The sequence below is a fragment of the Zosterops lateralis genome (assembly GCF_965231275.1).
Source record: "Zosterops lateralis genome assembly, chromosome: 9".
In the NCBI taxonomy this organism is placed as follows: Eukaryota; Metazoa; Chordata; class Aves; order Passeriformes; family Zosteropidae; genus Zosterops; species Zosterops lateralis.
Genome location: NC_139769.1, coordinates 9,571,672 through 9,584,876, shown reverse-complemented (window position 1 = coordinate 9,584,876; position 13,205 = coordinate 9,571,672). Strand labels below are relative to the sequence as shown.

The 13,205-nt window shown below is 41.1% G+C and overlaps 1 protein-coding gene across 1 annotated transcript in view; it reads right to left on the bottom strand.

The window, feature by feature from the left end:
• The window catches only part of TESK2 (testis associated actin remodelling kinase 2), a 78,522-nt gene extending 66,601 nt beyond the window's left edge, over positions 1-11,921 (bottom strand). Inside the window, exons 1-2 of the mRNA XM_083867719.1 lie at positions 11,844-11,921; positions 3,996-4,296 (exon numbers count right to left, since the gene is read on the bottom strand). Coding sequence (XP_083723845.1) covers positions 3,996-4,214 — 219 coding nt within the window. The 5' untranslated portion in view covers positions 4,215-4,296; positions 11,844-11,921. The remainder of the gene's footprint in view (positions 1-3,995; positions 4,297-11,843) is intronic.
• Between the last annotated feature and the right edge of the window lie 1,284 nt (positions 11,922-13,205).

The window sequence follows — 13,205 nt, the reverse complement described above, 5'->3', positions numbered from 1 at the left end:
GTCTGAAACTCTTGAGTTTGGACCATTATCCTGTTCATGTTATTTCACTAAGTCAAACCTAGGTCAGAGGCAACAGAAGGAAGTGACATTAAACATTCCTGCACTAGATTCCTCAAGGCCTGCAAAATTACAGACAAACACAGAGACAAATGTTAGTCTGAATGGTAATGAAGTCAAAGTACAAAAAAAAAAAAAAACCCAAACTTCCCATTGAGTCACTTTGGGAAAGTCAGATCAGTAACACCTCAAACCTCCCACAGTCTAGAACAAGATGTTCCAGAGATCAAGCCCACCACCATGACAATGTGCCCATGAGACAAAATATCACAAATTATACACTATCTAGTATTTTTTATGATTATTATTTTTATGATTATTTATTTATGAACAGAACTACCAGTTTTATCCTAAGTGCATTACAAGTACTTCATAAACAGAATTATATATGCGTTCTTCACAGTACCTCTGAGCACAACTCCAGCCTCGTTTCTCCTTTCACATTAGACAGTCAGATGCTGCTTATCTTTAAACATCCTGAAGACATTAAATAAATACTAGAAACAGGATCCTAGCCTCAGGTACAAGGTACGTATTTGGACAGGCACACCTTTCCTGATCAGTCAGCACTTTCAAAAGTCAGAGAACATTAATTTAACCACGCAAATAAAGACTAACAACTAATTGGTGAACTGAGGACCATCACTCCAGGGTATTCAATAGGAGGCCTCACAGTAAAAGTGCATACAGCACAAATATCCTGAAGATACTGATCCCTTTGCACCCACCACCCATCTTGTTAAGACATTCAAAAGTATGATGCTCCCTTTCTTTGTATTTATACTTGGCCTTGTACAATTCTATATTGGATCAATGGCTCCTGTTTTCACATATACACAAATAATAAACTGCAAAAAGTCCATTTTTAACACTGAAATGTCACAAATATTTCCAGTCTCTCTCAAAAGTTCAGCTCCAGAATGCAGAGACTAAAAGAACACCTGAAGGAAATTCACAGCAACTTCAATACATAATACTAGCCTTGAACCTTGAAGGTAAATGTGAATAGATCATCCTGGATTTCAGTCTGACTGCTGTTCAAAACCACACATTTTATAATTAATAGTAACTTTCCTAATACAATACTTCATTTCAGTACAATGTTTGGATTCCCTCACAATTCCTTATAGCTTCATCAGCTGGTTTTCCCAAGTGGGAGTTTAAGGGTTTGGGATCATGGCTGTTCATTTATACAGTCTCTGCCCAGCTCATCTTAAAAGCAAACCTCAGGGTGCTGCACTTGCCATGGAAATTTACAACAGGCATTAGTCAGTCAGCTGCTTCAAACTAGACTGCTGATATTTTGACAAACTTCAGTTTTTCTAAACAAGTTTCTGTAACACCTAGTATTCAGGTGAACATGAAATGTTAGAGCAATGGCTAACAAAATCAAAAAAATAGTTTAATGCTCTGTTCTGAATAAACCACAGATTTTAATATGTTTATGTATAAAGGTGCACTAGAAATGTTAAAAGATCCTTCACAGCAATATATGGCCATTAACATATCTGAGCTGTAACATACTCTTATTCACAAGTTAAGAGAAGGCAACTTCTATCCACCACAACAGACTATATTTTAAAATAACTTTCCGCAGAAAAGGATGGAGGAGAAATCACTGGAAGAAATTGTCAGCTACACAGCAAAACAAAAATCCCAAACCCTTAAAACAGTCCAAGCATTCTTTGCTAAATCACTTGAGTGAACCCAATGTATGATACAAAACAATAGACAAACACATTATTGAAAAAGCTCTGGAGACATGGTGGGTTTTGAGACACCTTTGATGATTTAAAGGGAAGGCTTCATTGCTCTTGTAAAATTACTTACACAGTAAGTTTAGAACTACCCTGGGTTTTTCTCAACTTCAGTCATTGAGCTGTGAGCCTGCAGATCAGACTGAATTTTAACTGTGTCAAGCCACGAGGCTCTCCTTACTGGAAGCACATCAAGGTTCTCACATGAAATGTGATCATCAGCACAGTCGGATTAATGACAGAGGTGGTCAGGCTGATAAAGCAGCAGAACAGAAACTTGCTTAAATGAGTTTGGAACTGCATCTATGATAAAGTTGTAATGCATTCTCACCCTTTTGCACCAGAGCTGCAGAGCTCTGGTCGAAACTGATGCAAAAGAAAAGAGTTTATCACTCAGTGTCTGCCTGCAGGGGGACTGTGGTTGCTTCTGCAAAAACAGACACCAGACACTCAGACTACCACCATCGCTCCCACAGGAATGCCACCAACCCTATCCCACACCTTGGGATGTTTAGTTTAGCTCACTGCAAAGGAAAATAGCAGGGGAAGGTTTTAAAAGAATTAGAGGATTCATCTATGGACATAAAAATAAACTGGGTATCAGGAATTTCTCTCAATCAACAAATTCTCAAATTAATCAATTACTATGAATGCTGGAAATTCATCTTCACTTTTATCTACCTTTTTCCCTCCACCTGAATTCTGATATTTTCATAGGTAAACCAAGGTCTGTTATTTCCTAGCTATTTAGACACAACTCAAGTTTACTGGTACCTTTATACATGGCACAGCAGCTTCACCATAGAACCTGTAAAGATTAATTCTATACAGAATTTTAAAACATTTAACATTAGAAAATGTCTCCACACAAAACCAGTGGATACAAAAAGCATTACAGAAAGTTTTCCAAACAGGGAAATAAGACAAAACCGAATCAGACAAGAAACACCAAACAAACCCTTGTTTTCTACTGCTACAAAAGCTGGCTTTATAAAGAAATGTCCTGCACTGAGTCTCCTACACATCCCAAATAAATTTCTTCATGTCTGCCCATCTGAAAGAATTAAAAACTTGTTTTAGTGCAAACTAAAATTTCATATATCTAGCTAAACAGAAAAACTTCTGTGGAGTGACTTGCCTTTACACAAGAGGAGATAGATACATGAGATCTCAATGCCTTTGGGTATTAAAGCAATATAAAAATTTCCATTTTCTAATGCAGGTATCTATTTACAGCAATAAAACTGGATAAAAGGTTTTTTGGTCTAACTTCAAGAAAAAAACCCACATGAATTGTCATGGAAAGGACAGAATATACTGTAAGATAGTTTTCTGGCATTTCACTGAAATGGAAACAACATGGAGGGTAACGTCAAGTAAAGTCAGGAACTAGAACACGGAAACAAACTATTTTTTTCAATGCCTGAAAGACAACTCAATGTCCTGTTCCTCTACCATAAACCTTAGCAGAACAGTCAGAGCAGCAGAATCACTACCAGCACTATAAAATTGTGTTTGACAAGTTACTTTAGAAAGGTCTTTTCCATGTCCCTCATTGATAGCAGCAAGCCACTGACAGATTTTCTCATTCATATTATTTACTTCAAACCAATCTCTCATTATTGGAGCTAGAAGAGTGGCACAAGCAGCAAAGGAAACAGAGAAGAGCAGTAAATTGTACTGTAATTTCAATGCAATAAAATCTGTGGTTCCAAATTCAGAAACCATGTATGGAACTCCTTAACACATGCATCCAAGTGTTGTGAGGCAAAGACTACCAAAGGAATGTGTACCATCCCACAAAACCAATAAACCAGCTAAATTGAAGACATTTACACTTACATATGGGAAAACCAACAGCCATCAGCGTTTAACACTACATGAATGCAAAAATACATTGCAGAAGTCAAAAAATAAACCAATTATTTTTAGCTTTTTCTCTTTTTTCCAAAAAGCTCTCCAACTCCTCAAATAAATTGTAAGTGATTCCAGCATCATTTGGAAGAGTGATAGAAGAAATATTTGGAGCCTGAAAGTTCTTCATCACTCATTCATTTTGAGTGAAGCAAATACAAGGACTATCACTTGTCTCCAGTGGAAAGCACTTTGGCTGAGAGTCTTGGACATTCTTATCACCAAACACGAAGCAACCAACACAGAGGAAAAAAACTAAGCACACACCTTGAACACCTCAGAGAAGAAACCAGAGCCAATTTTCTCACATGTGAAGTCATCAAGACGAGTAAGTCTGGAAAAGGCACTTATCAGGGCTCTGTATGAAGAGGTACAAACTCTTCCTATCTGGGATGCAGTCCCTTCTCCAGTGCCACCATCAAAGTCTTCCGTGCGCTCCAAGCGTGGTGGAAATCCTGCTATTGAGTTCCGCTTACTTCGGTCCATTTTGAAAACAAGATTTTATTTCACTACAGGAGGACTTCTCACATCTTAGGTAATCTGCTGTCTTCTCTACTCTTGTTGGATCCTAAAATAGAAGAAATTGAGATTATCATTACTGTGAAGATATCTAATAAGTTTGATAGGACTCCAACAAAGCTTACACTTGTTCAAGAGAGAAAGAAAAGAAGAGAATGAAGATATCCAAGCAGGAGCACAAAAAACAAAGAAATAAAACAAACCACCACACAACATCAACAGTAAAGACAGCAATCTAATGAACTTTTCCTTTAGATTCATGGAAACACCCTATGCTCTGGCCATTCTGAGACAAATAGGCTTGGAACTCAAAATTTAACCGGGAACAACTTTCACTCCCTTCCCCCCAACCCTTTCTTTTTTTACTTAAATTCTGGTTGCTACAGCAAGCAACTGAGCAGGAGAAAACCCATAAAATGTAACATTTTATTCTACTTCAGTTGCAATTGTGACCAGTCTACTGCTACAGCAAGAAACTAGTTCACTTTAGGGAGTGAACAAGGGATCTCTAACTATAAAAAATATAGACAGATTTTCAATTGACATAAGGAAAGTTATTCACTTGAAGTGTCAAAACCTTGCTTTTAAAGCTCTCATTTATGAGTGCTCCAAGACCAATTCCTCACCTGGTGGGAACACAAGGTTATATCCACTGAACACCTAGCCCCTAAATTTATAAAACACTGACAATCCTGCTACAAAAACAAAATATTCTTATAGCAATCTGCCAGACAAATTTCCTCCAAAAAGATATTTTTTAAAGCTATATTAATTTCAGTTCAACTGAAAACACAGGAAACAAGCTACATTTGCCAAGTAGGAGAAAAAGGGGAAAAAAGAGAAAAAAGGGAGAGGGACCAAGAATTTTTTTCCTCTTTTTGAGAGGATGATGAAGTCATCAGGATGACTCTGGAGACCATCAAATTCATTGGACTGGCAAACTTGACAGGTGGCCTATTTTTTTTTTTTTTTCTTTAAACCTTAGACCTGGGAGGTTATTCACCTATTCCAAACTTCACTGTTAGTTTAGAGCAATTTGGTAAGCACCTAAAAACCCTGAACAAAGTGAACAGTGACAAAGAACATACTTTCATTTTTCCCCCGAGGGTGAATGAAAAACTAGAGGGAGGAGAAGGAAACAATAAAATAATTTTTTTAAAAAGGTGAGTAAAATAATTACACTACTATTTACAAAGATGTACAGCACCTGAACAATACACTACATTTGAAAAGCATCTCAAAAACAGAGGCACAGCAGCTGTCCCCTGAAAACACAGCAGTGCTGCCATACCCATGTTTTGCACGCAGTGTATCTTTTAGAGATGCTCTGTGCCAACACATCAGGCAAACACACAGCCCTTCCTTGCTTTCAGAAATAAGCTCTGTCAAACTGTCTGGAATTAATTTGAGGTTGTCCGCTCCAAAAAAGAACAGTGTTTATTTCAAACATCTTAACACCTCTCTAAATGGATGTCAGTGGGTATAAGGGACGCTCACCAAGGCATGATTGTGAAAATTTAATCTCTATCAAATCCCACATCATGTTTTTCCCACAGAATTTTGTATGCAGAGTCCCACACGCCTGATCTTAGTGCACTTTTCAGATGAGAGTGGCCAACTGGCACACGGGAGATCAGGATCCAGTTTCTGATCTCGGATACTTGAGTCAGGAGCCTTGAGGGTCTGGAAAAGGCACAGAAGCACCACAGGAAGATAAACCCTGTTACACATCCTCGATGGAGAAAAATAGCCCAGAGAACCTCCTCAGCTACAGAGAAGATGCCTGGGAGCTCCCAAGGCCAGCTTAAATAATTCCTTTTGTTCTGAAAAGGACAAGCTATATTCTGGTTACTTTTCAAGGAGATAAAGAAAGAACTGCCTATGGAAGGAGAACAGACAGAGGAAACCACAGTATTAACAATTAATTTTCTGGATCAGAAGATGCAATCTTTGAAGACTGACCAGATACTGTAACTGAAGGAACAATTTTTAAATTTTTTTAGAACTTATTTCCATCAGAGCAGCACCCACATGCACCAGACACTTTCCATGGAAGGAGGGAAGCACAAATGCACAACCTGACAACCCAGTATCACAGGATACCCAAGGACCACCACTCCACAGAAAGTGCAGAATCCAGTGAAAAAACACATCTATACTGCAACCCAGCAAACTAAACTAGAAGTTCTCAGGCAAAGCAAGATAAAAGAATGAAAAAACAAATAGGAAAGACTGCTGTTGTTCTAGCTAGAGGAAGATAGACCAAGTTAGATTAGCAGTATTAAACAGGAGAAAAAAGTCCAAATTTCTTAAGTATCTAGATACCATTAACAAAACATGGCCTCCACACAGTTTCTACATCTATTTAACAAAGCAAAAAAATCTCCCTCACACATATACACATCCTTTTATTGAAATCACATGGTGAACTTTGCAAAACTCTGTACAAATTCCACAATGAGAGAAGAGATTCAATGTACTTCACACAAAATAAACCCCAAAAGGTTTTGCCACCTGGATTCCCAAGTAACCAATTCCTTCATTTTTGCCTACTAGAGTTTAACTTTCCAGACAGCTACATAAAATCCTTGGAAATTATTAGGATACAGCTCCATTATCTTGCCCAGGATTCCATACACAGAATTAGAGGAAAATTTCAAGTAGCACAATTCCAAGTGGGCCTCCTGTCATTTTGGCCAATTACACTAATGATCACATTCTCAATGAAATCAACCAAGGTTTAATTGACTGTCAAGTCAGTCTGAGGTACTTTAATTTACTACCTTGTATGATTAATTAAAGTGCACTGAACAGAAGCCAAGACTATCCTGTAAATCCTGTAACCAACTAAAAGGTTGTTGGGTGTTTTTTTTCATATTAAGGTTTAGCTTAAAAACTCCTGAGCTGTGCTCAACAGACAGTTAAAAGAAACTACACACTAGAAAAAAATATTTCCTAATAAATTCTCAGCTTTCAGAACAATTTTTCTGACACCCCTATACAAAAAAAAAAAAAAAAAATGCACCCCATTCTGCCAAGACCAAAGTAATTCTGAAATTCACCTCTCAAAATGCATATCTGCCCTATTCAGCCATTTCTTACATTTCTAAAAAGCTGATTTCAGAACCTTTCATGCCCTACCACATCTTAATTTCTTGGCTTACCAAAACACAACTTGAAAGGAAAAAAATCAGTATTAATATTATATTAAGATCAGTTTATTCACTGAATGAATGCACGGATTTTTTTTTAAGTCCAGAAATTACTATAAATACAACTAATATCAGCATTAACTTGGTTAATTAGAGATCTACCTTTCGAAACCAGTGCCTGAACCTGCAATTATTTAAAGATGGAAACCACACAACAGCACATCAAGTTATACTCTAAACAACAGTGTCAAACACGTGGCGTGTATTAGCCAGTAATTAACATTTTATACTTCATAGATATAAAAATGGGTAAGGCTCCTCAACTTCAGCAGCATCCCTTTTACACCTCAGAGTATAAAACAAGATCTTTCCAAAAAACATTTCAGTTCATTACTAAGAGGTTTTCTGTCCCCAGTATTTTTATAAATATGTGCATATTTGCACTCAAATGTCAAACTCACAATTTCCTAAAAGATGGCCCTAATAACAACAACCATTTTTAGACACAGAGACTGTCGCCAGGCACTCGGCCTGGAAAGAAATAAATCTGGAAGACGCATGTTATTAATCTGAAAAGGATTTCTGAAGAACAAGATGCCAAAGCTTTGACAGAAGTCATTTGCCAAGAGTTAACTATTTAAACTTGTAGTCTGATGAAGCTTCAACAGCCAGCACTACAAAAACAAAGGAACTACAGGAATTATGCTGGCAAGTGTCACTCAACAAAATAACTCGAGGGGGAAGAAGATTTCACTGTAGCACTGCATAAATTTCAGAGGGGCTTCAAAGAAATGTAAAGAACAAAATTTTCCAAAGACTGAATTGACTGAAGTCCTTAGCCTGGAGGACAAAAAACTAAAAACAAGCAAAAGTGATTAAAAATTAAATCCAAGAATTTAAACTGAACAGTAAAGAGAACCAGACACTCAACAATTTTGTTCTCAGTTGCTGTCACCTGCTCCCGTAACACGAAAGTTCCTTGGTTTGTCCATAACTTAGCTTCTTGTCCTTGAGAGGAAGAAAATATCAAATATTTACAGATGAGGTAGCTACAAATACCAGAGCTTGGGCTATGTTTGGCCCAGCTCATCCTGAACCTGAAGTCTTTTTTGACTACTTTATGGGACATGTCTTTAGGTTCAGCTTATAGCCTTAGTTACAATGCTGCATTTGAACATGAAAATCCCAATATTTTCTATTTTCACTTACATGACATTTTGCTTTAATTTCATCTCCCTTGTACAGGATAATTCCCAGCTCTAGCCAGTACTGTCATAGCATAAGCTTCCTGCAAACTAGGACTGACATTCCTCAGAAGAGACCTGCATTAGCCCTACTACACCACTCCAGAAACTGGAAGTCTGCTGAACTGCATCATGGTTTTATAATGCAAACAAACCTCCACGAGAGGCTAAGCTGAAACAAACAGTTCATTTATTTTGTGACTGTAGCCAAGTTTGAAATGAGTAAGAGAGACCAGCTATTACTGCAGAGCTCAGGATTCAGGGCCAAGGTTGTAGGTTTAAAAATATTTTCATCAGGCATAGGCATAAATTCTAGCACATATTTAGAAGGCAAATACAGCTGAGGGAGAACATTAAAAACTCACAAACAAACAAAAAACTACTTGATCCTTATGCCCACAGTGTAATTACCAGCATTTTCTAAGGTCCAATTACAATACAAAACTAAACCTTGCAACAATCCATTCCTCTCCTAGCCTGGTTTCAGTCACTCCAATCCACAGTCAGAGAGGCTCCAGCTTTGTTACAGAGCATCGTTAGAGTTAAATAACCACTCAAGTAGATCAGTACAAGACACAGCTGCTGCTTCGAATGGATAATTTTAATACATTATGTTTGCTTAACAAAACGTGGCCCAATAGAGACAGTGAGAAGCTGCTCATGCCTTCCAGGTGTCAGCAGGCTGACATTTGCTGAGCTCTTAACAAAAAGAAAGGGAATCAAAGCCTTCTAATACCAACAGGTATTGTAACATCTCAGTCCAGGAATTTCCCCCCCAGCCTCTCTGCTGTGTTTGCAGTGAGGGCTAACAGCTCTATTAGCACTGAGGGTTTCACACGAGACTGGAAGCAACTTTTGTTGTTTCAATGCAGCCAGTGAGACAATCCAGAACAGCAAAGGAAAGAGAACACAAATGCCTGAAAGAGGGATGGAGACAAAGTAAACAGGCTGAATTTCATACCTGACTGACAGCTCTTGGGCACAATCTTACATTTATGCATGGCCATAAAAGGCAGTCAATATTTGTATTTTCCAGCTAAAAGTATCATTTCCACACATATTTAAGACACATTATGAATCCTACCCCTACTAAGCAAAAGCCTGAGTTACTGGTTTCACCTTACAGTGAAACACCAAGTACCTTGTTTACTGCAGCAGGTCGGAACAATAACACGGTCTTCACTAATTTATGACTTTCTGAAGTGAGAACAGGGCTTCCCAAACCCATTGTTACTGTGGACACTGATGTCTGCTGGTATTTACAGACCAATCTGAAGCTCCCCGTACAATGGAAAACACGTAACTCATACTCTGAGAGCCACAGACCTGGAGAGTACAAGGTCAGCCTTCCAGAGCAAAGTTACCTCAACCAACTCCACTCCTGCCTGCAAATGCTGTGACATTTCTCCAGTGCAACCAACAGGACAATCGCACCAGAAAGTGTCTTAGCCACTACCAGCAATGTGTTCAACTTAACAAAAAGTGACAGGATCATATGAAAAGAAGCTTACAATCTAAGTCAGAAAGAAGACTTGGCAACAGACAACAGATGGAGCTGGTGTGATACAGTTGCTGATTATTAGACGGACTTAGTGATGAACACACAGCTCCAAATGAATATGGTTAGGGAACTAAGAAGCAGGAAAAGGGCTTTAAGAAAAAAATGTGAACATTTTCTTTTTTTTTTTTATCTTGCCCAGCAGAGCTCTTATTTTTGTGCCAGTTTGGAAGATACCACACTGCAAGGAAACAATAAAGAGCTTTGCCATTGTGCAAATGCATGGTTGTCTGCTACAGGAAAAATACAGAAAGGGAACCTATGTTGCAAGTGAACCACAAGCTTCATTCTTTTCTGCAGCAAACACAGAAGCAACAGTCCCCTCCTTTAACCCTGCATTTCTTTCATGAGTCTGTGAAACCATTTGCATAAAGGATTACAGTGGCAAAAGCAAATATCTGGAATTAGAGGGTATAACTAGGTTACAGGAGGCCTGTGCCACTAGAGCAGCTCTTTTGAACTAACTCTGTCCTTCCACAGTCATAAAAATATGAAGAACTGAAGCAAGGATTGCTCTGTAGGCCCTAATTTGTGCTTGGTCCAACTGCCAGCTGTTCACCCTAATGAAAAGCCACAGAACTAATCAAAGCAAAAAACACAGGAGAGCACACACTTGCCCCCAGGTATGGGGAATACAGTTTGTCTGTACTGAACTTTGCCTTCAGTTTAAACTGCTCGTTTTGCATGAAAGTTTCACACAAATCAAAACGGACAATGGAATTACTCAGCCATGTCTAAAGCTGAACACTGCAAGAATCAGAAAATGACATTTTTATTGGCATGCAACAATAATTTCCAAGGATGATGACTAAACGGAAAGGTTTATGACCACTCCAAGGGCATGTCAGAGTTTCTCATATAAAAACCTTATCTTAGGTTGCAAATTCCAGCGCCTAATTACGTCTATGGAACTGTAAGTCTGTTGTTTTTGCAGACAATAAAATATGCTAGAACTATGATCTCTTAAAAAAAAAAAAAAAAAAAAAAAAAAAAAAAAAAACAAACAAAACAGTCGAAGCACAAAGGCTTCTCATAAACTAGCCTAAATGTTAGCCGTTGCTTTTTTTAGAGGGGCAAACAGAAAGGTTTAAATAAAATTCAACTCAGTACTCTTCAAATTCAATTCATTACTCTTGAAATTGTAGCTTTCAACTATTACAGCACTTACAGGAACTCCCAAGTGGAAAATCCCCCGTACTTCAAGCTAGAACCCTTCTGACCCTCCAAGGAATACAACATTACGAGTGACCATCTACCTTTATCCAGCAGGTCCCACCTGAAAGCCATACAGCAAGCACTGAACACTCCAGCCTGTCATTAACGCGTGATTCACGTATTCTACAGGGCAGCACTTAAACAGCAAAACCTGAGCCAAGTCCTCACGCCTCTTGGCAAAGCGAACATCTCCAAGGCAATCCCGGCCGGGCAAAGATCCGCACCGGGCGCCGCCAGACCCTTGTCCCCGGCTCCGAGCGCGGCTTTCCCGCCGCCGCTCCGCTCACCTGCCGCCTCTCGCTCACCTGCCGCCCGGACCCGCAGTGAGACCCCCCGGCCCGCAGGGAGCCCCTTCCCCGCCGCGGCCCCGCTCCCCGCCGCCGGCCCGCCCGGAGCTGCCCCGCGCCGCCCCCGCGCCGGCCGTTACCTGAGCGGCGGCGCCTGCAGGGCCCGCGGGCGGCGCGGGCTTTCATGGCCGCATCCCCCACCCGCGGCCCCTCAGCACCCCGGCGCGGGTCCGCCCCGCCGCTGCGGCCGGCGCGGGGCCCCCATGCGAGGCGGGAGCCCGGCTGCGGGACCCGGGGCCGCGACCGCCGGCTCCGCCTCCTCCTGCTCCTCCTCCGCCCACAGAGCGGGGCGGGAACGGGCGGGACCGCCCCGCCCCACCGGCCGAGCGGCGCCGGGAGCAGGGTGATGGACGGCGCCTCTCCACCAATGGGAAAAGGAAACCCGGCGCAGGGCTTCACAGGTAGTCCACGTGAGTGCCCCTTATCCCATTGGTCGTGGGCGCCGGAGCGACACTCAGTCTGACCAATCACAGGAGCACAAACAACTCCCGAGAGACGCGAGGGAGGCAGCGGCAGGAAGGAGAGGGGGCGTTGCTATGGGCGCCTCGCCTCCTTCATTGGTCAGCCCCTGAGGGCGGGTTATAAATAAGGCAATCAGCCAGTAGGAGAGCGGGGCGGGCGGTGATGGACGGGTGGGAGAGTCAATCACCGGGTGTTTAGAGCGGCGCTGGCTGGAGCAGTGGTGTGGGCACTCAGATGTCCCCAATCTGCGGCCGGTCCCGGTCCCGGTCCCGGTCCCGGTGCCCGCCCAATCCTTGAGCCTTTCCTCTCCCCGTTCTGCCCGTCTGCTGCCCCCCGCTCCTGGTGTGGGTCACACGGCTCGGCCCCCCGGTTCCCGCCAGGAGCCTGCCCGATCCAGCTCAGATATTCCAGGGGTTCGGCTGCCAAGGTGAAATAAACCTGGGATTTTTTTTCACATAGAAACTGTTATAGTTCAAATTATCGCTTATCCTCATGTAGGTATGGGAAAAGACGCTTTTCCTCCTGCTGCGAGGCCCTGCCGGATTCCAAGTGTCCATTCCAAAGTACGGCAGGACTAGAACATCTCATTAAACACTTGTGAGGGGAGTTTGGTTTTGTTTTACATTGGCGAGAGGATGATTTTTCCCCCTGACCTCATCTTTGGCAGAGGCTGAGCTATTTTTACTGAAACTCTTCGACAAACAAAATTCATTTATTACACAGTTTTGGATAGAATAACCCAATCACGAACAGTGAAAAACCAGAGGAGTTGTAACTAAAAAGAGTCCTGGACAAGAATGTGTCGCTCAGCTTTGCCACACCATGTTAGGAATAATTTTTCTCATTATCGTTCATCATTAATTTTACATCTGGTCTTTTCAGCGTGATCTAAAACGTGCTTGAAGGAGTTTGATGTTGGACACATTCACACCAGCTCTAAATACTGAACAGAGACTTATTCTTACTGTTGGATTTAAATC